The sequence below is a fragment of the Sus scrofa genome, chromosome 13 (genome assembly GCF_000003025.6).
Source record: "Sus scrofa isolate TJ Tabasco breed Duroc chromosome 13, Sscrofa11.1, whole genome shotgun sequence".
NCBI classification, from domain to species: Eukaryota; Metazoa; Chordata; class Mammalia; order Artiodactyla; family Suidae; genus Sus; species Sus scrofa.
The window spans coordinates 363666-389369 of record NC_010455.5 but is presented as its reverse complement, the minus strand read 5'-3'; the positions used below and the strand labels follow the sequence as shown (position 1 = coordinate 389369).

The 25704-nt window shown below is 43.9% G+C and overlaps 1 protein-coding gene across 3 annotated transcripts in view; it reads right to left on the bottom strand.

Annotated features, from left to right (window-relative positions):
• Positions 1-21569, bottom strand: part of CPNE4 (copine 4) — a 595975-nt gene extending 574406 nt beyond the window's left edge. The window contains exon 1 of one of the 3 annotated variants that reach the window (XM_021071322.1): positions 21344-21569. In XM_021071322.1, coding sequence (XP_020926981.1) covers positions 21344-21396 — 53 coding nt within the window. In that variant the 5' untranslated portion in view covers positions 21397-21569. Of the gene's footprint in view, positions 1-18592; positions 18940-21343 lie in introns of those variants that run through there. The other 2 variants (XM_021071320.1, XM_021071321.1) reach the window with 2 other exon arrangements.

The following is a 25704-nucleotide window of genomic DNA, read 5'->3' as shown; positions in this document are numbered from 1 at the left end:
GAAGTTGAATTAAAACTTAGAAAATTGTCTTTTAACAATACCATTCTAGAACAGCTTTCAGTGAGGTTTACATTTCCTACCATCTTCCTGCTTCCTTTCTGCTCTAAGGCAACCCTTTTAACCGGATTTCACCTGATGAAGGAAGGGAAGGAAAGATCAAACAGACCCTGAGAATCACCAGGGAAGGAAGAAAAAGGAATTCTTTGTTCTGCACACACACAGACAAAGACACACACACACACACACACGACATATACAATGACTGCAACACTAGAATGTGAACTTTTCAATAGTCAGTTGTACCATACCAATGAGAATATCTCTATTCTAAGAGCCATCATCAAGTATTTGGTAAAGGAATTATTTATTTTACTTAAGGTCAAACATCAAAAGGCCACAAGCTTAGGGGAACCCGCGCCACCCTATATCTCCCTAGTCTTGGAAAGGAAGGATCCAATGAAACAATCACAAAGAATGCCAGCCTCAGAGGGAATAAACTTAGAATCTTACATTTCCACAGCCTGGATGTCACCACAGTGTATCAGTCAGATTTCACTTAAGTCACTACCAGGAAAGATCCAGACACCGGCTAGGGTCACGCCTCACCAGGCATCTGGAAATCAACTCCTCATGCACTGAGGATGCCAAAACCAAATAACATAGATTGGCTTCAGCTTACAACACGCATCTACTATGAAAATATCCACAAACAATGGCTAAACATACAAACAATGTGCAAGAGAAATGGGGGTGTTTCCTGGACCAGCCACAGCATAAATTCCAACCAAAAGTCTTTATTCCAGGCCCTTGGGACTCTCTAGCATGTCAAACTATGAGCCCGAAAAGCAGTGCTCCAGATCACTCAGAGCTGACAAAAATTATGGTTGAAACTTCAGCCACCGAGCTGGGAAAAATGTTTCAACAGCATCTCTTCAGTTGAGATGGCCCCTCCAAGGAGCTCTTTACATGCAGCAGAAAGTGACCAGTCTGCTGATCACAGCAGGGACCGAGAGAAACTGGGTGCTTTCCTTGAACCCATCAACAGCTGAATTTAAAACGTGGGGAAAGATACAGAACTGGAGAGGAAGTGGCCTGTACCCAGGAGAGGAAGGGGAGCCAATGGAGCCCTGGAATAGGGAAAGGTCCCCTGGAACTTACTGTCCCTCGGAAAATGTAGGCAACAAAAGAAAAAGACCAACAGCCCTAAGCTTTTACTCACATCATTCCCCTTTCCTGGACTGAATTTCTCCCTTCCAAATATGGAAATCCTATTTGGAACCCCAGTTTATGCTCTTTCTCCGTAAGACTTTTCCAAACCCATCCACCCCACAAAAATTGCTCCCTTCTCTAAAGCAGAATATGTCTTGTTTCACTTGTCTACCAGTAATGCTCATGCTGTCTTCTGGCATCTCACCTTCTTTCATGACACTGAGTAATTATTACACTATTATTCGGCTTTTCACATACGCACATCTCAATTCCTAAATTTGATTTTAACCTCTCTTCTCAAAAGTGTAGTCCAAAATCATATATATAGTAATTGATGAAGGAAAGAAGTGTAGTCCATAATCAATATATAGTAATTGATGAAGGAAGGAAGGAGTGGGGGAAGGTAAAACAACACAAAAATTTTCCCACAAGGGTGGATGTGTTGTGACAGAAACGGCACCAAAATTTCATGCAAAGCAAAAACCAAGAGCACCCAGCAGACACCTGAACACATCTACTGAACGGAAGGAAGGAGGTAAAGAAAAGAAGAAAAGACTAGAGGAACTGACAAAGGGAAGGAAATGAGGAAGGGAAAGAAAAAGAGGGAAGGATGGAGGGAGAAAGGGAAGGAAGGAGGAGAGAAGTATGGAAGGATAGAAAGAAAGATGGACAAAGGGGCAGGAGGAAGGAGAAGGAAGAGTGGGAAAAGGGGGAAAGAAAGGGATGGAAGAAAAGTCTTACCCTTGGCCTTCTGTGCCTTCCATGTTGATACTTGTTCCCTTTTTATTTCCAAAATATCTCTTGGGACCTTACAGGGTACCCAGCACCTATTTCCAGGCTGCCTTATGCACCTGCATAAAGATGTGCAGGAACCACTGCACAAGGCCAATATGTTTCACTGGTCAGCACCCACCATCTCCTAAGAGTCCAGTGCCCCGGTCTAGGGAAGCCGGCCCCCTAGTGTCTCACAGCCCAGGGCTCAGATCTCTGTGTCTCACAGCCCAGGGCTCAGATCTCTGTGTCTCACAGCCAAGGGCTCAGATCTCTGGAGGACGTCTGGGAAAATGCCTGGGCACTACTGGCCCTCCACTGGGAGCACAGCGGGAGGCCTTCTCCTCTTATTTGTGCCAAGGCATCACATGACACTCAGCCCACCAGCTTCCTGGGCAGTGCATTAGGGAATCAGGGCTCCTAGGTTCCAGAGAGTGGGGGACAGAGAGTGGCTCTGAGGACAAACACTGTCGCAGCCATGCCTTCTTAACAACACCCCAAGGCACTGCCCTGGCCCCTCCTGCACCCCTCCTCTATGCACCCCCAAGGACCCAGGCACTCAATTCCAAACAACACAATATGCAGCTCTTTACGGTAACAAAATATCCCCAGTTCTACTGTTCCCCTTTCTTCTAACAGAAATGTTACACTGTCATGAGTTTAATGCACATATTTTTTTAAGAAACTTGCCATGGAAAACACACCCATTGAAGAGACAACATAAGGGTTCTTGATGGGAAAGGAGAAGGTCTCTGCCTCCGAGAAGTCCATAAACTGCTGAAATTGAATGCGGGACTCTACATACAAATGGGTGTGTTCACTCTTCAGGTGAAAGAATCCATAGCTTTCAGGAGGTTCTACAAGGGAACTACATCTTGTTTGGTCAGGGGAAAGATGGGTTGGTCATCTTGCCAAAGACAACTGAATTTCATGAAGATACATTTCCTAGAATTAACCAATTTTGCTAAGATGACAAGTAAATTTTAAAATAGGCATTTTCTTCCCCTTCTACCCCTCAGTTCAGTGGCAAATCAGTCTTTGGGCCTGTCTGTCATCTGTCTGTCCCCACCAGGCCTGTAGCGGATTTGCTGGAGATGTCAGCGGAAGGCCACTGAGATGTGTGACACTTCATGAAGCGCAGGCCCACTGTCATCCTTTCTCTACATTAAAGTAAGCCACTTCCCAATGAGCAAGCCTTGGAAATATTCTGCCTTCTGTCCACCCAACTGCACTCTCCAGAAATAAGAGGAGGATATGGTTTTAACACACCACACCATTGTCTTGAAGCTTAAAATATCATTGGAAGAATAAACCAGGGAGCTATGTGAAATAGTTAAGTAAACCCTAACACAGCAATGCTGGGGCATGAACAGTGATTCAATGGTTACAGAATAAAACCAAATCTAGAAACCAGGGCAATGCACTTGAACAAGCACCGAAACACAACATAATAGGAATATCTACCGTTATCACTTTAATTTTAAAAAGCCTTTAGCAGACTCTGCAGCTGTTAATCACTGCTCACATATGGCATGGCTGTCACCTTTATGAATCATGTTTTATCTTGAAAAGACTGTCCTTTATTACCTTTCCTTTTGCACATTCCTTAGGAGTTGTGAAATTAAAAAAAAAAAGAAAAAGAAAAAGCTCTGAGGTTCTCACTGCTAGGATCAACATTTATAAATAAAGCAAGCAAGAAAGTGAGTTACAGTTTTACATTATGTCCAATTCTGTGAAGCCACGTATTAGCATCTTCATTTCCAAGCTGCAGAAAGGGTGCCATCTCTTACTGAAAGTAACTTCTACTATAAGAATCTGCCTTGATGCTACAGGAAATCTTCTAAGCCCTAGGTAGTGAGTAGCCGTAACACTCAGACAGCTGTTGTTTTAGATGAAGGACTTAAATCTTAAAAAGACATTTGATTTAAAATAACAGGCATGGAATTGCATGAATCTGTAACATGATACATCTGGAAAACAAATGAGATGAATAAAAGTAAGTATACATTCATGGGCCCAATGAAGATACACATATAAAGGAATAAGGAAGATTTACAGTCAGATACACATGACTTGTTCACTTACTTTAAAAAACAATAGAGGCAACCAATATAAAACTTACAGTCCAGGAAAACATATTCTAACACTCTCACTTGACATAATGAAGCACTTTACTGAACTGCAACACACTAGCCATACTTCAGAGAAAAAAGCAACCCCTCTGCCTCTAGCCCTAAGACTAAGGCTTCAGAAGTTCTAAGAATTAGGAGTTTCAGAAACTAAAATCCTAGAAAGGGACATATTATGCTCCTCCAGCAGGGCCAGTCAATCTGTCAATGCAGCACGCCTTCTAGCTGTGGAGCTTAAAGGTACGAGAGTCAGAACACAGCATGATTGCTCCTCGGCTCCATCCCGGTCCCATCCTTTCTACCCTTCTCTTCCCAAAGGGGACTGCGTGGTCTGGGTCCTGTGAGTTGAAGCCAGAGCCAGTGAGCAGGGCCCCCATCCTCAGCTCACATCCTGCTTGGCCTCAGCCTTCCAACGTGCTACAACAAGTCACTCACCTGACTGGGAGGCAGGAGGGCTGCTCAGCTGAACGCCAGTACTCTGGAGCCTGGAATTCCTGAAAGGAAAACCCAGGTGCAGCCTGGGATGCGGATGCAGAGGCTGAGGCTCTGCTTACATCTCAGCAGAGGCAGCGTTTCACCCTCCCAAATGAATGAATGAATAAATGATAAGCCCATGGTCGTATCTGTGGAGCTGAGCTAAGCAGATGGAAACCCTGGCTATCTCCTCAGGAAAGGGGACCGTGGGAACTCCAAGTCCTAAAGGGAGGCTCAGCATAAGCTTTGAATCAGCCGTCAGCTATTAAATCACACTACGGAGCATGAACCTTCCTCCCGACGGCACAGCTCACATTTCTCCCATAGTGGAGGACAGTAATTGCCATCATCTCTCTTCTGCTCCATCCCCCACCACATCATCTGCCCACTGCTACCAGAACCCTGTACTGTGACTTGGGGACCTCAGGCACATCTGGAACATGCTCAAGATCACACCACAAGCTGCCAAACATAAACAACAAACACACTCCTCAAGCCCAGCTCCAGGAAGCAACTCAGAACAGGTATTAAGCATATTTGGATGCTCTCAACCCTTTAACCCTTCTGTTTCTCTCCATGTAAGACACTCAATGCACAATGGCAGTGGACGGTCATACCTTTTGGCTATGCCTAATAACTCCAGCTGATGCAAAACAACTATGACTGACAGTGGCTCAAGAAGCTGTGGCTGTCTGTCACTTTGGAAGACTGAGGTGCAAGGTTACCAAGGCTCACCTCCCTTCTCTCTAACATTATGCAGAATAGTCATGCAAGAAGGAGCCTCAGAAATCACATCAGATACTTTGATTTTATAAATGGGGAAATGGAACTCAGACACAAATCACTCATCTGGAAATACACAATCATTCAGCCCACATGCGCCTACTGCATACAAGATCTTCACAAGGCAGAGCCACAAAATTCTATCATTTATATATAAATTTGGCCCAGAGCCCTTATTTCAGAATAATACTCCCTTAGATTTTTTTTGAAGTCTGTATATGTTTCTTATCTGGAGACGGCCAAATAGAAATACACCCCCAAGTGCAGGAGTTGGCAAACTATTTCTGCAAACAGCAAGTCAGCAGGCTTGTGGGCCTGCTGTCATAACCACTCGGCTCTGACACTGTCATCTAAGAGAAGCACAGGCAGCATCAGGTGTGACTGGGTTCCAACAAAGCTTGATTTACAAGAGTCTGCATGCAGAATTTGGCCCCTGGGCTGTATTTGGCTGACCCCTGCCTTAGTGGATCTTGATTTGACACCGACCAATTTGGCCTGCAGATCTTGGATTGGCCTTAATTAGATCTTATTTTACCTCACACCTCCCCAGATTCACAGACATTAAAATACATAGATATATAAAGGAAGAATCACAGAACAAGCTGCTTAGTGAACTTATAACCACTCATAAAACATAGGGAATGAATGGGAATCATAAAGAGAGCTGTCCTGCCCATCACAAGCAAAGGGGAACAGAGTTTCCATCTAAGTAACCAAACACCACACCTCCCTAACTGAATGTTATTTCTTCTCCCCATCTTAGAGAAGACAGTGTCCCCATGAGGTCAGGCAGATTCCCATCATGCTATGCTTTGCTGTCAGAGGCAAATCTAAGCTAAGCTAGACCTGAGACTGACTATGTGTTGACAGGGCAGACAGAGGGTCAGGGAGCAGGTCTGGTCTTCCCCAGCCCTATCCCCAGGCAGGAAGGCTGGGTGAGGAGTAGGGCCCGGCTACCTCCCATGTTTGTGCTCACTTTAGCAAAACGGGTTCTCAAAAGCGGTCTTAGAAATCTGCAAACCAAGAGGATTCATCACTGAGAGCTGCTTACATGAACCAGAATTCTAGAAACAGAATTCTAGGCAAGAAGCTCATGAGTTAGAAAGAGCACAAGAAACCTGGCTGTAAGAATTCCCAGGAGCTTCCCTCGGGGCACATATCACAGACTCCCATTTAATGTGAAGGTGAAGAGGCAATTCAACTTGCCAGTATAATTCCTTGTGCCTTAGACCTCCTTACAAGTGCTTCTTTGTAGAAAAATATTTCCTCTAAAAAGTTACAATCACCTGGCATCTTGGGTCAACCAACAGAGGTGCTTCATGTCAAATGTCAGCTTTGAAGGAAGATGACAAATAATCATCTGCAATCACACTTTTTTGTTTGTTTGTTTTGGCTATAGGATGTACCTTGTGACACAAAACATCTGGCTAAACACTTTCAAAGTTGCTTTGTGAACCAGTGACTCAGATGTTTGGTGTCAAGAACACACAGTCTGGTGATGACTGTGGATTCTGACTCGGTCATTCAGATGATTGGTGGATTCTCACTTTCCCACTCTTCATCCAAGGGTCCACTATATCTAAATAACCTCACTAACCTTGCTACAGTTCACCAGTTTCTATAAAAAAAGGCGATCCGAACTCACTGATCATCCGCTGAGAACCACATCGAGTTACATTGGCCCTGATTTGGTGACTTGACTCAGTAAAACTTAACAAAGCCATAAAGCTTTCAGAGGTAGCCACAGCATCCGTGCCTGAACAACCAAGGACCATTACACACCAGAGGAAAGCATCTACTAGGCCTCCGCATGCCCATTAGATAATGACTATAAATGATGCGGTCGTTAGCCCAGGATTAAACACATTCATCTGCCAACATCACAAAAAGCCTCAAGACTTGAGTCTAATCATCCTTCTATTTCCCTTACTGTAACAAAGCAGCAGGAGTGATCCCTCCATGCTTCCTTGGGCTTCCCTGGCAACAGTTTTCCCTCAGGAACCCTGAAAGCAATGATGTCACTAGCTTCCATGAACTATCTCTTTTTAAATGCCCTCAGCTTGGACAGAAACTCTTTGATGAATAATAAAGCCACCACATCTTAGTTTGCACTGTGACTAGTCACTTAACTGTTGCTTTTCCTTATCATAAACACACACACGTATACACACAGACATTTTAAAAAAGTGATTCTAGGAGTTCCCGTCATGGCTCAGCAAAACAAATCTGACTAGCATCCATGAGGATGCAGGTTTGATCCCTAACCTCACTCACTGTGTTAAGGTTAGGTCGCAGACATGGCTTAGATCCCATCTTTCTGTGCTGTGGCATAGGCCGGCAGCTACAGCTCCAATTCGACCCCTTGCCTGGGAACCTCCATGTGCCATGGGTGTGGCCTTAAAAAGACCCAAAAAAAAAAAAATTCCAAACCAGGTCAGCCTTGTCTTGAGGAAGCCATCATCACTAGAAATGCAGTCTTAGGCTTAAAAGGGGCCCTCATGGTTTAAAAAAAAAAAAAAAAAAATGTTTAGCAAGAGTTTCTCATCCTTGATGGCTACAGAAGTCATTAAAACAAGTCAGGGTTCAGAATCTAAGAAAGATTACTATTTGCATCATGGTTTAGTGCAGAGGTTCTCAAAGTATGAACCACTTTGTTTTAATTTCTAATACAGTAAATGTTGACAGATTTAACCCAAATAAATGAAAAAATCTTTTGAGTCTTTAGTAATTTTTGAGAGTGTAAAAAGGCCCTGAGACCAAAAATCTGAGAACCTCTGTTGTAGTGGAAGGAAGGACTGTACATTTTGGAGTAAAATGGTTTTTAACTTTGTCTCCCATTGTCTCCCACCAGCTCTGTAACCTTAGCCACGTTACTTAACCTCTCTGGTCTTCCACTTTCTATGGATCAGACTAATTGCCCTTATAACTATCTGCTCAAGCATGTTTCCCTGATGTCTGTGGTGTTGGTTCTACATCCCCAGAGCTTAGCACAGCATATTGCATGATACACAACAGGGTCTCAATAAACAATGATGAATTGATTGGTGAAACAGGTGTGAGGATTAAATAGGCTGATATGTGTAAAGTGTTGGTGAGGTACCTGGTACACAGCAAATGTCACAGGTGTTCCGTAAATGTCAGATCCCTGCTCCACCACCAATGTTGCTCTCAGCTTTACCCCACAAGTGAGAAAACGTAGTCTGTCTAAATAAAGTGAATACCTAAGGCAATGGTTCTCAAATTGTGGTTCTCAAAACAAGAGCGTCAGCATCACCTCAGAAACTATTTCACTCTTAACACTGGACCTGGTGAGTGAGAAACTCCCGAGGTGGGGCCCATGGATCTGTGTTGTGACAAGCTTGCCAGGAGATTTCTGGTTTGTGCTCCAGGGTGAGAACCATGGCTTTACAACATAGATGGAGTCTCCAAGAAAAAAAAGGATATTTTGTGCTAGTAGCATTTTGTATTTTGACAGCAAAGGGTACGCAATATGGTGTCTACTTCTGACTGCCCCGAATCTTTTTTGGACAAAGATAGGATATACATAAAGTCAAATACAATAAATGTCTATTGATAAGCCTCACAAGGTGGAGTGATTGATTTTGTATATCTGGGTAAATCACCAGATATATTTTGTATATATTTTGCATATCTGGGGATTTTGCATAGCTGTGTATCTGGGGGCCAGTGCATTTGAAATAAATCTGGAACCAGCAGGAACAGAGGAAGCTTTATCTTGGAGAAACCCCAGCATAATCCTTGAGTCATCTTTGCGGTTAGGAATAAAATTTGTGGGTGGGAACAGGGCTGGGGATGGGGGAAAAGGACTGCGACTGTGTCACTAGCTGTGAAACATTTTATTGCTAATTTCTATCATATCTTCATAAATACACTCCTAGTCTTCACAACTCCCTTGCAACACAGCAAACTACCACCATTGGGGTAATTATTCCCAAGTGCTAACCTCTGAGGGATGCCACCTGCCAACAACAGTGACAACCTGAGAAATTTCCAGGTGCTCACAACGCAATGGGCACTTGGGGTGCCCATATCGTATGAGCCTCACAGCTATCCCAGGGCACAGGCTCTCACGTTATTCTCATTTTACATCTATGGGAACTGAGCTTCAAGGGATTAAGCACAGCTGGAATTCAAACCCAGGAATGCCTGGCTCAAAAATGTATGCCTACTAATAAATCCACCTACCCACACAAAACACAGAGTGTGACCCTACAAACATAGTGTAGCGCTTTAGAAGTAAGCGCATTTTGGGTAAGGGCTTTGGTTCAAAGTTAATGCATACAGTAAAGCTCACACATGGTCAAAATGATCCTTGAAAAAAAATCCCATAAATTGCTCACCAAGTGCAATACATATTGCATTACACATACAACAGTTGTATGCTAATATATCTGTACACCACATATTAATTTAGACTATAGAATACAAAGCAAACAATCAAAATGTAATACAAGTATTTTTTAACAAGTGAGAGAGGGTGTAGAGTTGGTTTTGAGTACACTAAATGCATACTCACAAACCTGGCTTAGATGCAGGATGTAAGCTAAGGGCACGCACACAGGGAGACAGAGAGAACACTCCACGGACCAGAAGGTGCAAGGTACTCTGGAGTTACATCAAAGAGCACAAAATATAGCCACTACCTGGCAAAGCTTGTGAGACACCAAGGGAACAGGCACACCCATGCATGCTGATGCTCTCAGCAGGGGCTGGAAAATGCGAAAAGGGAGGGTCGGAGCCTTCTTGAGAGAAGCAGACACAGAAGGTGTCTAAGAAACAAAGACCATGTGAAATGACCTTGAAAGCAATGTCCTGGTCAAACCCTTCTACACTGTTGGTGAGAATGTAAACTGGTATTCTGGAGAACCGTATGGAGTTTCCTAAAAAAAGGATATGATCCCATCCCATTCTTGGGTATGTATCCAGACAAAACTATAATTTGCAAAGACATACTCAGCCAAATGTTCACAGCAGCACTGTTTACAACAGCCAAGACATGGAAACAACCTAAGTGTCCATCAACAGATGAAGGGGCGAAGATGTGGTGCATGTACAATGGAATATGACTCAGCCATAAAAAAGAAAGAGTTAATGCCATTAGTAGCAATATGGATGGACCTAGAGATTATCATACTATGTGAAGTAAGTCAGAGAAAGACAAATATCATATCACTTATATGTGGAATCTAATATATGATACAAATGAACTCATCTATAAAACAGAAACAGAATCACAGACATAGAGAAGAGATCTGTGGTTGCCAGATAGGGGATAGGGGAGGGATGGAATAGGAGCTTGGGGTTAGCAGAGGCAAACAATTATATACAGAATGGATAAACAACAAGGTCCTACACAAGGACTATATCCAATATTCTGTAATAAACTGTAATGGTGGAGTTCCAGTTGTGGCTCAGTGGGTTATGAACCCAACTAGTATCCATGAGGATGCAGGTTCAATCCGTGGCCTCACTCAGTGGGTTAAGGTTCCAGCCATGATCTGTGGTGTAGGTAGCACACATGGCTTGGATCCTACATTGCTGTGGCTGTGGTGTAGACTAAGGGCTGCAGCTCTGATTCGACCCTGAACTTGGAAACCTCCATATGCCACAGGAGTGGCCCTAAAAAAAAAAGAAAAAAAAAAAAAAACTTCGATGGTAAAGAATACAAGAAAAAAATGTCCTAGTCTTGAAATTGGACACCCTAGATTCGAATCCTCTTCCTCCCCTGTTGCTAGTGTTTTGGCACTTACCAAATTTTTATAAGATAGGACTAATGAGATCTAACTCATATAGACTATGAATGTGTAGTGATTTTGTGTTTATGTTTCTAGAGTGGAATAATCTTTTCTGTAAGATAAACATGTATTATCTGAAATAAATTAAAACCCCTTTTTAAAAAGTACTATATCCTCCTTTACATCTTCCCTGGGAAAAAGAGAGAGGAGGAGTGAGAGAGTGAGAAAAACCAACACTTAATGCAGGTCCTCCAGTGCCTTATGTAAGTTTTATCTCAATTTTTGCAGATGAGGAAAAAAGGCTCAGAGAGGTTTTTGCAAAGCCAAACATCTACCGAGTGACGAACGAGGATTTGAACCAAGTCTGTTTACCCTTAAAACCTAAGCCCTTACCATAACAAAACTCAGTAAATATGTACCTTTATCAAATTACATTGCAACCTAGTGATTTCTTGGCACAATCCTGAATATGAGTGAAAAAGAAAGAAATAGCACTGCTCCTACAGTAAACCAAAATTTTTGAAGCAGCTGCTAGATGCCTGGCCCTGCATAAGGTTCAGTAGTGAACAGGACAGAAAGTCCTGCTCTCAGGAAGCACACAGTGGGAAGGAGAGACAGTGTGGGCCAAGACGAGACCACCACCCATCTTGCGTGAGGGATTTCACCTTGCTGGGCTTCTGTTGCCTCATCTGGAAAATGGGAAGGGGTGTTCCTAATTTTATGGGATTGTTCAGACCTCACATTCTCTGATTCCATAAGAAGCCTTTGTTTTCCTGTTTCTTTAAAATGTAATCAGGCCATGAGCTGTGATGAATGTTGTTAGCTGCTCCCCAAATCAAGTATTTCCACCTTTTCCCTCTGACCAGGCTTTTCCCCCCACATGATGCACCATCGACCAAATCACAGAACCTAAGGGGTGCCCGGCAAAAGAATCCTAAGCCTGGCATCTTAGGAGAGCTGTGGTCCACCTGGCAGGTAAATCTGGCCATCTCTGGTTTCACATCAACATGACCTCAGGCACAAACTTTCGTGTTTTTCCATTTTTTTCATTAAGTTACTTGTTGAAACAACTGCACAAATAAAACAAAGGCATTAAATCAGGCATCCTCTGCCTCCAGTGCCTAGTTCTAAACTAAATGATCTTCTGCCACTTTAATGATAAATATAAGGCATTTCTTATAACCATTCTGCTACCCTTATTATTTTCATTTTTGTTGATATCTGTACTGAATACATCTTTCAATAGTTTAAAAACATAATCTTTATTTAGGTTGTTCCAGACCCAGCCTTTTTTTCAGGGGGGGTGGGGGTGGTGGTGCTCATGGCATGTATTAATTCCAGGGCCAAACCCCGCCACAGCAATGACAATGCCAGGTCTTTAACCCACTGAACCACAGAGGAACTCCAGACCAAGCCTATAGTGGTAAGGGTTTTCTTGTTCTATTTCTAATATGTTCCCTTTAGAAATAATCTTCCTCTTTGAATGGATTAAGTTAGTTATATATGCACTTATGACACTGATGAAATTAATGCATAGAGGGTGGTAGTACAAGTTGACCGGACTTAAGAACCTCTATTAGTGCAGTTAAGCATACACACAAACCAAAGTATATGCTGAGTGGGATTCCCCTCTCCTTCTCCTCCCTCAGAACTACCTTCCACAGACTCTTAGATATACAGGGAGATGCAAAAATACAAGGGTAAAGGACTTAAGGCACCATTTTCCAGGGTCTCTGAGACAAAGTAAGTGGCTCAGTACCTCTCACCCCACATGATTTGTTCATCTCTCTCTCATACTCACTGTCTGCAATTTCAAAAGATGGGAACTTCGTGTTGGTCCCAGTGCCTAACATAGCTTTGGGCATAAAGGCTGTGATCAATGACTGGTCAACAGATGGAAAAGTGAGACCCCCTCTGCTGAGCAGAGGTGTGTGGGAACAGGAGGAAGAGGCTCAGATGGAAAGAGAAGGAAGAAGTTTGGGGAGAGCTCTTGAGAGAAAGGACACAGGGATCAATACAGGCCGCCCGACCAAAATACCACCACTTCTCCAGGCTCCACATTTACAACCATCAGCCTGGTTTTCCAGACACCGAGTCCCATGCAGGCCTGCAGCTTGAAAACTGCAAGCCCAAGAGTGGAGCCAGGTATTTCTGGGTCTAGAGTTCTGCCTCTGGAAAAACAAAGGGCAGTGAGATCACAGTCAGCCCGTGAGGCTGTTGGGCCATGGGGACACCAGACGAGGCTGGAAGTGCTCCGACGGATGCTGAAAGCAGACCTCTAGCCCCTCTCTGGAGCAAGGAATTTAAATATGAGAGTCAGAGGTGCCTGGTAACCAAACTCTTCTCTCTAGGTACTTCATTGGAGTTCTAGCAACCCCATCTCCAAGCCTGAAACCTGCAGGTGGGCTCGGTCTGTGCTCTGGTGCCCCCTAGTGGCCGTTGGCTCTAACACCAACCCTGCCTTTCCTCCTGCCTGTCCCCAGCCTCTTGGGATGCACTGGCCTTGGCCATGTGCCAGCCTGATTTTGTTCTTCCTCTCCCTCTAAGCGCAATGAAATCACCCTACAGAGGTTTAGGATCTCTTGGATAAGGAAGGTCTTTCAGTCAATACACCTTAAACCTGAGAAGGTTTTTTCTAGAATTAACCTGAAATATTGTATTTTTCTCCTGATGTATTCAAGGAGAAAATGTTTCCAAGCTCTAGTTTTCTAAGTCATAAGAAATATAAAGTTATAAGTTTTATGTTCAGAACCAGAGATAGAAAAGCAACATTTTAGAAAGTCTTTCTTTTGAATGGATCTTTCACTGAAGACAGAATGAAGGATTCCCCTGTGGATTCCTTAAACTGTAAATACATAAAATCTCCCTGTTTACTTCATTGACTCAGTTGTGACATTTAAAATAGAAAGCTAAGACTGTGCATGAGCAATTCCTCACAAAACATGCACATTCGCAGGGATAGCTGCAGACAATGACTTTGTACAAATTTTATCACATCTATTGAATAAATGCTGCACTGGCTCCGAGAGAGAGCGAAATAATAGGACTCAATCCTGCTCCTCCCATCTCCAACTCAGTAAAGATTATTTGTGCACATGGAACCACCACAATAATTAGGTCCAGGGAACCTGAATCCCTTTGCAAGAGAAACAATCAAGGGGGTTGCTGACTGAGTCCCCTGATCTTGATCTGAGGCTCAGTTCCCACATCTGACAAATTAAACAGCTCAAGTCAATAATCTCCAAGCTCACTTCCAGTTCTAAGAGTCACAAATTCAAAGTGATAAAGTTTATGTTCACAGTTAGAGATGAGCCTGCCATAGGCCAGCTTAGATGGGCTCTTCCTCCCCTAGGAGGGCACCAAAATCATAGGACAAGGATAAAACTTCCCAAATAAGTCGTCCTTATCACCTTTCACTTTTCAAGACATGCCTCCAGGCCTTCCACGTCTACTGAGTTAAAAGCTAGTCGTTCTCAAGTGGCTTTCCTAAGACTCTAGCAATCAAAGAAAGGACTTCCCAGCATTTGCTAACTTAAGGGAAACATAGACTATATTTCACGTATATTTAGTACTTCATAGCCTAAACAGAAAGCTCCCACATAAATGAGATTTCTAGTATAGAAGAGACTGCAAGTATATGTAGGCATTACTATGTTTTTAGTTCTGCAATCATGAATTTTAGCAGATAACTACTGATTGAATTTAACGCTAATTGAGGTTCTCCTACATACTGTCTATTTCAAGTAGCACAGAAAAGACAGCATATCTTAACTGACCTATTGATTGAGCTTGATTTTGGACTTATCACCAACCTCCACAAAAATACCTCACTCGAAAGGATTCGTTAACTCCAACCCCCCCTGATTTTGATAACATGCTACCCTCAAGAGAAAAACCATTATGAAGTTTTTCTATAAGTTCTATAATCTGTCTTTACCATCTGGAGAATGACAGAGTTAAAGGCAACTTTATCATCATATGCTGCAAGGTCACTTCTAATGTACCATAGGATGGTTTTGAACCATGTGACATTTTATTTTGAGTGCATTTAAAATTTTCTGTCTTGATATTTCGTGACTCCAGTGGACTAGTTACTGTTGCCAAGGCAATATGACTTTGGGTTACTATAAGGATCCAAAGAGGTTTCTGTTTGTTTGTTTTCTAAATATTAACATGAAAAAAAAATGGAACAAGTAAATATAGAGAACAAATTTAGCCCCTTTCCTCCTTAAAATGCATGAAATATCGATCCTCTGGTCATATCTCTGATTGAAAACAATAAAGACTCATGAGGTGACTTTCCTAACTGGTATAGAGACTTTCTCCCAGTGGGTGGGACTGGTACCACCAGAGTCCTCTTATTCTTTGTTCTGGATTGAGACCCCTCTGAAAGTGTAGGACACTGATTATACACAATGCAAACTATTTACCTCCAACAGGTTTACCTCCAAGAGAAAAACCCATTCCTTACGTGAACAAATGGGACCATAAAGGTCCAAAGTGTACTGTTTCAGGGAACTTGTGAAGAGCGGGCAGAGAAATTCATGGTGCAAACTGTAGAAATATATTCAGCTGAGTTCCAAAAGATTCAAATGCAGATGAGACTAAAGATTCTGCCATTAACCCATTTTTTTTTCCTCTGTGATTATTCTTTCTAGTCAGTATAAGCTAAAGGTTTTCTGTCACAATAGTGAACCCAAATCATCTGATGATGGGGAGAATCAAAGCCTCTATTTCCTGGAATACTACATAAAACTTCTCTGGAAACAGATAACATCTTTGCTTCCTAACAGAAACACAGCATTTTAAAATCAGAAGTCCACGTGCAGATGAAAAAAAAAAAAAAAAAAAAAAAAACCTGCAGTGCAAGGCACTTTGTAACTAAAACCTCCAAAAGCAGGGTTTCCTTAAGATGAAGCAATGATTCAAGTAAATGCTGTGTTACCAGAAACTAGAGGAGAAACAGGAACTCTTTTTTTTTTTTTTTTTTTTTGGTCTTTTTGTTCTTTCTAGGGCTGCATCCATGGCATATGGAGGTTCCCAGGCTAGGGGTCCAATAGGAACTGTAGCTGCCAGCCTACACCACAGCCACAGCAACACCAGATCCAAGCTGCGTCTGCAACCTACACCACAGCTTGTGGCAACGCTGGATCCTCAACCCACTGAGTAAGGCCAGGGATCAAACCCACAACCTTATGGTCCCTAGTTGGATTCATTAACCACTGAGCCACGATGGGAATTCCGAAACAGGAACTCTTTTAAGCACAACTAAAAAACAACTCACAAACCTCAGAACAACTATTTTTAAAGAAATATTTAACAGCTCTAGGAAAGTGCTTGTCTCATGCTAGAAAGCTCCCTGGACCCAATCAGCTCCTGCTCCCAATAAATGATGCTGGGAGTGTGTCTGGAAGAATAAACATGAGACTGAGCACACTTAGGAATGGTAGAGGTTTGATGTCCATGAGCATTTTCACACAGTAACACATGAGCAGATCTTTGGTTTCATTCTAGGCAAGCTCTTCTCATGGGACCATTCAAAGCTGCCCACAATTCAACAGCCACTCCTACCATGGACAGATGCTTCCTTCTATGGAATGCTCAGGCGAAATCACCTGGTATTGATGTGGTTTGAGTCTGATCCTGTGAACCCATCGGAATCTTCCCACCAGGGATCAAAGAGGAGGCTGTCAGGATTAACACAGGTGTCCTGGCTGTACTTGGTAAACCTTCTATTTTTATCCACCTCCTACCTGTGAGTACCTTTGACCTATTCTGAGCTCAGACCCCCATCTCTTAGAGTGAATTTTCTAGTCTTTCTTTAAAAATGGACGGGTAATAAAATAAATTTAACCTGGAAGCAGCAGCTTAGCAAGGCAAATGAAAACGTCAGGAGTTATCTAACCACAGCCACAGCCATCCAGGTATCTGCTGGGTAATAAAAACGGGAAGGGCATCAAATGAAGTAAGTAAAGTTGTGGCTTGTCTCTGGCTCCTGGGGCGGGGGCTGCTATGCAGTTTAATTGATGTTTACTAACTACAAAATGCTGTCATAGATTTGAAACGTCTATGTTCTAGGAAAGTTGGAGGGGATGCACAGGGGGAAGACTGTTTTGGCATAAAGCAAAAAACAAAACACAAACGTTTTTGAGAAGAGGGGTTGTTAAGAGGGTAGTAGAAGGAAAGATGCGGAGAAAAGAATATCTCCTCTGAAGTTAAAATAGTTTTTCCAAAAGAGTAGTGTTTAGTCGCAGTTTAAATAGAACACTTTAAAATACCTTGGACAGCTCAAAAATGCTGTTTAGGAAACAGAAAATCAAGTGAGCTAAGAACAACCAGAGGAGTGCTTTAAAAATCCGGGCAAAGCAGCCAGAGCATGAGAGTTTGTTTTGTATAGTTTTGAACACAAGAGTAAGGAAGCAGAGGCATTTCCTCCCAAAATGCACTGAAATCCTGAGGCATCAGTGGGTCAGTGACAGGACGTCGCAGGTGGCTGGGTGGCAGTGGGAGTAGGGGGTATTTCTCTCTCAAAGTATCCCGGGGCACCCACTCCTCCAGTACCTGATCCCACCACACCCTTCACGGTTCCTCCCTCCACCTCTGGAATCCCAGGGGCAGCACTTCTTAAAGCTCCAGGCTCCAGGGGCCATTTCTGCAGCCGAGATTCTTCCCCGGAGCCTGGCAAGTTCTAGGACTGGAAGCCAGGCTGGGTAGGCCCCCAGGCGCTGTTGGAGCCGGAGGACAGGGCCTTAAAGCCCACCCACGTCCTCAAGGGGAAGGAGAAACGCATCTTCCCAACAGCACTTCTCTGAAGTCGGCCTGCTTCCCACCCTATCTATACTCACTTGACGCCCCGGGGACCACCTCCTAACTGATTCCCCCCTGAAGGTCCTCGGGTGTCTACGAAAGCACGGGTCCTGACCTCTTTAGTGGGCTGAGGCTGGCGCTTCACAGTCCCTCCGGGCCCATCCCCCGCCCCCTCTCCCTGGTACTTTAAGAAGGAAGGTGCACGGAGGGACTTGGCTGAATCTAGGCACCTTTGAGCCTATGTAGGAGTTTGATGCTCGAGAGCCCCAGACGCAATTGCACACTGTTGGAACCTACTGTATGGGGGGGAGGGGATAGCGGGAGGAAAGGTTGGAAGGCTGAGTCCCACCGCTGGGGTCTAGCCCCAGGACCCCGCGCTACGCCCCCGCCCCGCTTCCCAGCCGTCAGGACGAGGGGCGCCGCGACTCCAGCTGGGACGCGCGTCTCGCGCTCCCACTCCCCTGCAGACGCGCAGGGCGACCCCCTCCCCACTCCCGCCCCATCCGGCTCAGGGAGCCGGGCGAAGAGCAGGGGCGAGGAGGGACCAAAGTTCCTCTAAAGATTTCCTAACGCGGCCGCGGAGGCTCGAAGCCAACCCGTGTGCCTCAAAAGTTGCTCTCGAGCAGCGGCCGGGGACGCGGAGCAGGGTCCGCCCTCACTTACCTGGCTCGCGGCCCGAGGGCACCAAGCGTCGGCCGGGGCGGCCGTGGGCGGGTCAGGGTGGGGTTGGGGTCGCGCTCCCTCCCCTCGGGCTCGCGGCAGCTCAGCGGCGGCGCAGTGAAGAGGAGCCGCGCGGGGAGTTCGGGCTCAGCGGGGACCCGGGCTCCATTCCGGGCGGTGGGGCGGGGCCGCTTGGCTCTCAGTCGCTCGGGGAGGGCGATGGGGGCGGAGCGGAGGGAAGCGGCGGGCGCGAACGGGCGGAGGGTAAGGCGGCTCGGCCGAGAGCTTCCACCTTCCGAGGAAACCCGCGCGCCCCGCGCCCGCGCGCGGCCGGCTCTGAGGCCTGGACACCAGCGCCCCCTGGGGGCCCCGGCAGAGGGCGAGGCCCGGAGAGGAGTGCACCGCCCAGCCCCGCCCCGCCCAGAGGTCTTCCTGGAGGGGGCGGTGCCCGGCTCCCCTCCTGGCCACCGCTCTCTCCCGGCTCCAGGAGACGCGTCACTCTGGGGACCTCCTCTCCATTTCAGGGTAAAGGGGGAGTACTTGGAAGGGGGTGGGAGTGATGCTTCTTTCCGCATACAGGAAACTTCTTGGATAAATGCTCAACTGCCACCAAAAAAGGCGAGGTTATGGCTCACCTCCGACAAGAGCACCTAGCATACGGTAGGAGCCTGGTAATTAATTTTTAGTAAATAAATGCATGAATAAATGAATGGACGATGAGGTTTTTTTTCATCCCATGTCTTCCCGAATACATCCACTTCATAAATAAGTAAAAGATAAAGAAATGCTTGGAGAGCAGCAATGCTTAAAAATAGATATAAACACGCTGTCTTATGTAAGGGGTAACCACTGCCACATGTTATGAAGCACTTTATAGAAAGGAAGTGTAGCTTTCCTGTTCCAAACTTATTAAAGCCGAATTTAAACAAATGAGCATTGTGCATTGCATCCGACAGTTTCTGCAACAGTAAACTAGACAGTTACACTCTTTTAGCATAGAGGTATTGTCAGAACCACAAATTGGATTTCAGAATCCATGAGGTTCAGAAAAAGCTGACATGTCTGACATTGGGATGAGAAGCAGGATGCTACATACAATGTCGAAAGGGACACCAGGACATAGGAGGGTCTTCCTCCCCAGCCTCTTAAGGCACATCTAACAAGACCTCTCTTCATGTAGACAGGTTATCAGCCAAGAGCTTTTCACCAACCACAGAGTTCTCAATCTCAAAGCCTGGAGAAGAAGAAGTAACTGGATTAGGAGCAGGTACCCAACTGATGGTTTTGTAGAGGCAATTAGGAAGATCCTTGGGATACAGAGGAAGAGCCTTCAGAAAGAAAAAATAATTTTTTATTAAAATTTTTAATAATAATTTTTCTTCCCCCCAGGCCACCTCACAAGAACTTCTGAAGCATGGTAACATTGTGGACCCTAGAAAGAATAGGGAAGTTCCTTTGTTTCAATTTGAGGAAACTTGGGTCACATGGTTAAGCACAAGCCAACCAACACGGTCTTAAGATGCAGAATTCAGCAAAGTTCCAGGCCTTCCACAGATTCTGGAACCATTCACAGTGCTCTGCCACACTTCTGGAGCCCCAGTGGAGTCCCACATGATCGACAGCAACTGAGCATGAGACTCAGGATTGTTCCCCAGAGTAAATTCATTGTCTTCACATCAGAAAGTGACAGGGGGGTGGGTAGGTGGATGCTGGGCGGGCAAAGTAAGCATGTGTCTACTGAACATGGAAATATTAAGTCAGAAAATATTCCTTTCCAATTTAAGTAGCTTTGGAGATGAAATTGACATTTGAGCTGGATTGAACTTGCAAAGATGAAGGGAAGAGAAAGGAAAGTGATTGTGCGTGATTCCTTGCATGCTGATTGTGTTTTCTGAAATGTAAGTCCCATGAAGGCAGGTGATAGTCTGTTTCATGGCCTTGTTTGTGATTGTCACCCCAATGCCATCACAATGTCTGTCACATAGCAGGTAGTCAATAAACATTTGAGAACTTAAATTATTAAAAATACCTTAGAGCTTACTGAACACAAATCTCTCATTTTCTGGGTAAGAGAAAAGGAATTAAGTGTGCTGAGCATGTACTATTTCCAGGCAATCCGTGAGCTACTCTATTGACCACAAACAATTGCCAAAGTAGATTTTATTATCTCTACAAAAAGCCTGGAGTTTGGGTGGTCATAATGCCCAGACCAGGGAACATAATTAGTTAGTCGGAGTACAGGAGTGATAATAGAAGCATTCTCTGAAAGGACAGCTAAAAATGACAGAACCAGGAACCACAGAACAGATAATGGAGTCAGAACCACAGGGAAGAGTCCCGTACAGCCATCTTTAGCCCCTCGTGTTAAAGGCACAGGCACACAAACTGAAAGCAGCACCACAACTTGTGACAAATATGGTTTCCTCTGCCAGCAGGCTTCAGCTTCATAATTAGAAACAAACAGTTGCCTGCAAGCCAGTGTGCAGAACACACGTGCGGCCTTATGCCGGAAACTTGGATTTTTTTCCACAAGGCATGACATGGAAGGTAAATTCAAAAAGGCTCTCTGCCAGTCACAGAAAGCAGAATTTCCTCCCACGCTTCCTATGAAACCAAGAGCCCATCTCTACAAATAAATATATATAACCAGCTCATGAACTCAGGTCCCAGTTGCTGCTCCCACAGCCAGTTGCTCACCAGCCGGAGTCCTTTAAACAACTGTGACATCAAAACCCCCTGATCTGTATCACTCACCTCTTCCCAACTCTCTTCTTGATGGATTCTGAGCTGCTGGGCTCTACAGCCATGGTCAGAATGATCTAAAGCCAAGCCACAGCACAACCGGTGTTTCCAAGCCACAAGGGAGGCTCCAGCTCTGGGCAGATTCACTCGCCTGGTCTCTGTTTGATAACATAAGAAGAGGCATCCGCTCACTGTCCTGTGCCAATATGAAAGGCACCCCTCCCATCAGTGTGACAAGTGCAATACTGGAACGGAGCCAGGGAACAAAAGGGAAGAAATGTCGATTCTTACCAAGGCAGTTGATACCATTTTCCAAGGGTGACAGATGATGAAGGGGGAAAAACAGACAGAGAGTCAGTGCCCTGCATTGAAAACCTTGGATCTTTCCCTGAATGAGTCAGGGTGAGCATTTTGTTTTGAAATTGAATTTCTGTCTTCTTTTTCTTTTTTCCTTTCAAGCTGTAGGATGGTTATATCCTCAACTAGTCAAGGGGACTGCTGTAAATAACAGGATATATTTCTGAGATTTTGGATCAAAAAAGAACACTGCATTTACCACCAGTGTTATTTATAGATCAAAAATATGTTCTTTTTTTTTTCTATTTCATGTGATTTTGAGAATTGACTGATATGTCTTCCTCTGGTGTTTCTATATATATATGCCTGAGATGGTTTGCATTACTGGAAAGCAGAGAAATGCTCTAAGAAAGCCCTTCTGAGATGCTAAGGGCCAAGAAAGAACTGATACACACATTCCAAGCTGATGCAGGAATGGCATCTTCCGCAAGTCTGTCCTTCCTTTTTGTGAAGATCCTGTGTGACCCCTAGCCCCTCTAACATCTACCAGTAAAAAGCCGCACCACGAAGGGAATGGCCTTATTCTTTTGTCTACCAATAGGTGGCATCACAATCCCTCTTCACTGAATTTTAAAAATCACTAGCAGAGAGCATTTTCTTTTCTTTTTTTGTCTATTTGTCTTTTTAGGGCCGCATTCGCGGCATATGAAGGTTCCCAGATGAGAGGTCTAATCGGAGCTGTAGCTGCCGGCCTAAGCCACAGCCACAGCCACATCAACACAAGATCTGTGACCCGTCTGCGACCCACACCACAGCTCATGGCCAGATCCTTAACCCAACTGAGCGAGTCCAGGGATCGAACCCACAACCTCACGCTTCCTAGGCAGATTCATTTCCCTGCGCCACGATGGGAACTCCTCTTTCTGAGATTTTCTGTTTTACCATGGGTGGTGCTTTAAAGAACACTGAATCAGCTCTCCGTTATTTCAGATCAGCTTTATCCCATTTACCTTTTAATTAGGCCTCTCAGTCATACCCTCTAAGCCTCAGTTTCTTCATTGTGAAAAGAAGATATTTGAATTGAACTCCAGCTCTGGGATTCTGCTTTTCAGCTATATTAAGTCTGTCCTACCACACCATTCCTCATGTTCATGATAAACGCATCGAGACTCTATTCCTTTGGATTTAAGGAATGTCAGCATGCAACTACCACTCTGTTGTAGAGAAAGCTATTTGCTTAGCCTGTAACTGTTTTTTTATTTTTCCTTATTTAAAAAAGGAGAGTTTTGAGGGAGACGGCCATGTGTCAGCCCCATAGCACATTTCCCAGCCTTTCTTACAGATGGGGTGGTCATGCATCAAAGGTCTGAAATATGGTAGACATCAGACACATATAGCTGCTTAAATTCCAATTTATTAAAATTAAGTAAAGTTTAAAAGTCACGGAGTTCCCTGGTTAAGGATCCAGCATTGTCACTACTGTGGTGTAAACTCAATCCCTGGACCAGGAACTTCTGCATGCCACAGCCACAGACCAAAAAAAAAAAAAAAAACCAAAAACCAAAAAAAATTCCCTCCATCACATGAGCCACTCTTTACATGCTAATAGCCGCAAATTGCTAGTAGCTGCTATCTTGGATAGTTCAAGCACAGAATATTTCCAACATTGAAGAAAGTTCTGATTTGCAAGGTTGCTCTAGCCATTGAGATGTCTGTGGAAGTTACAGAGTAGTTTCCACGATAGTCCTAAAAGGGAGGGAGAAACCTTGGGGTACTGGCATGTACCTTTATCTCCTCACACCTCTGCCACTACCTTCTTTCTACCTGAAGTTGAAGATAGGTCAGCCATCATGTGACTAGGAAGCAGCAAGCATTTGCCAAGCCGGGCTAAGCAGAAAGGTAAAAGGAATCTGGGTCTTTGATAGTAGGAAGGCGATCATATTGTCACCTATGTTATTATGAGAAAAATAAAACTACTACTTGATACAAGCCACTATGCTCAGCTCTTTATTATTAATAAACAAATAGTATTTCTAACTGATATACCCTCAGAAATTTATCTGGGCAACTTTTCTACTAACTTTTCTATTAACGGCTTTGGATAAACAGATTTCTTTCCAGTTTTCTGTACTTCAGTCAGAGTTGAGGACAAGATCTTGGCTAAAAGAAACAAAACACCATACATACCCACAAAGAGATAATTATTGATTCCCTTCAATATGCCAAATGGGCCAAGATTGTGGAGAGGGGGCATTAATGGGGCCCCAGTATTCCCTATTTTATAGTTTGGCTGCAGTGTTGCATTATTCTGGGTAGGGAGAGAAAAGAAAAATGGTATTTGAACCTATTCTATGTTCTAGAAACTTGGCTGAATGACTTAACAACATAATCATAATTAAGTTTCATGACAATCCAATAAGGTAAGTATGCATAGCTCCCCCCCTTTTGTGTAGATAACAAATTGAGAGATATGAAGTATCTTGTCAAAATCTACATAGCTGGTTAGTTACAAAGATGAGCTTTAAACCCTGGTCTGCTTGGCTTGCCATAACGGCATAATGAAATTCCCCCGGTGAGTGAGTGCCATCAAATTCTTCTACTATACCGGCTCATTTCAAGACTCTCACTCCATCCTCTGGACCCCTTTTTGATGGACATGATTCTTTTTCACCATAGATAAGGCCAATGACATTTATCTTCATCTTCATAAATTATAGAAGTTGACAAGGCAGTTTGAGCAAAAGGTGTCCCGAACAAGAAAAAGACAAAGGCTCCAAGGCAAGAGAAACCAGTCCGATCCAGGGACTTCAAGTGACTAAGTAATCCACTTTACCCAGGGCAGAATAAGGGAGCGAGGAACAAGTGCTGAAGCAAACAAGCAGGCAGCGGTGTGTGTACAAAGGGCCTCAGAAAACTTACCTAAGGAGATTTGCTTTCATTCCGTGACTCACTTATTCCCAAATCTTAAGGGAGGTTCCAGACTTCTTCTTCATCCACAGTGAAATGAGAAAAATAAGAAGCGTTTATGCAGCCAAATTAATATTTTGAGATGATCTCTTCCTTCATCTTTTTTTTTTTTAGTCACTGCATTCTTGTCATCAACTTCTTGTGAGGCTTTGTCAGTTTTAAAATGTCCTTACTTGATAAAATGAAAGTACTGATGAACCAAAGCCAACCCAAAAAATGTGTTTTGAAGTTTGTCCTATGAAATCTAAACATTTGGAAACATCAGCTGGAGATTAAGGGAAGACATTGAAGAAGTTTGAGTGAGCAGTGTGGTGGTCAGATGATAATGAAAAATTAAAAAGAGATTAGAGGCAGAAATACTAGAGTTTGAAAATGAGTAATGGGTCTTTTCAGTGAATTCATTCAATAGATATTTGTTGAGCACTATTCAGGGATATAGCAATGGACCAGACAGCCAAGGTCTCTGCCCTCATGGAGTCATCAGTCAGATTGGAAAGACAGAAAATGAACAAAGAAAGAGAGAAAAAGAGAATGGGAGTCAAGGAGAGGAAAGAATGAGAGAGAAATAAAGAAAGAATAGGAGTTCCCCTTGTGGCTCAGTGATTTACAAACCTGACCAGCATCAGTAAGGATGCGGGTTCAATCCCTGGTCCTGCTCAGTGGGTTAAAGATCTGGCACAGCTGTTATGGATGCAGGTCTGATTCAACACCTAGCCTGAGAACTTCCATATGCCGCAGGTGTGGGCCTAAAAAAGCAAATTGTTTTAAAAAAAAGAAAGAATAGCTCTAGGTCATAATAAGCCCTGGGAGAGAAAGAAAAAGGATGAGGAGATAGGGAAGAACTAGGAAATGATTCTTAGATAAGATAGGCTAACAAGACCTCTAGGGAGGAAGCATATGAGATGAGCACAAAAGGTTGGAAGGAGGTAGTGTGCAGGAAGCAGAGAAAAAAGCGTCTAGCCATGGGTCACGATAAGTATGAAAGCCCAGAGGTGGAGAAATTTCTTTAGGTTTTCAACGGTCAGTGTTAAGAGTTTGGAGAAGAGAGAATGAGTCATTTAGCCCACACTAAACTTCATAAAGGGGAAAAGAAGAAAGAAGGATGAAAA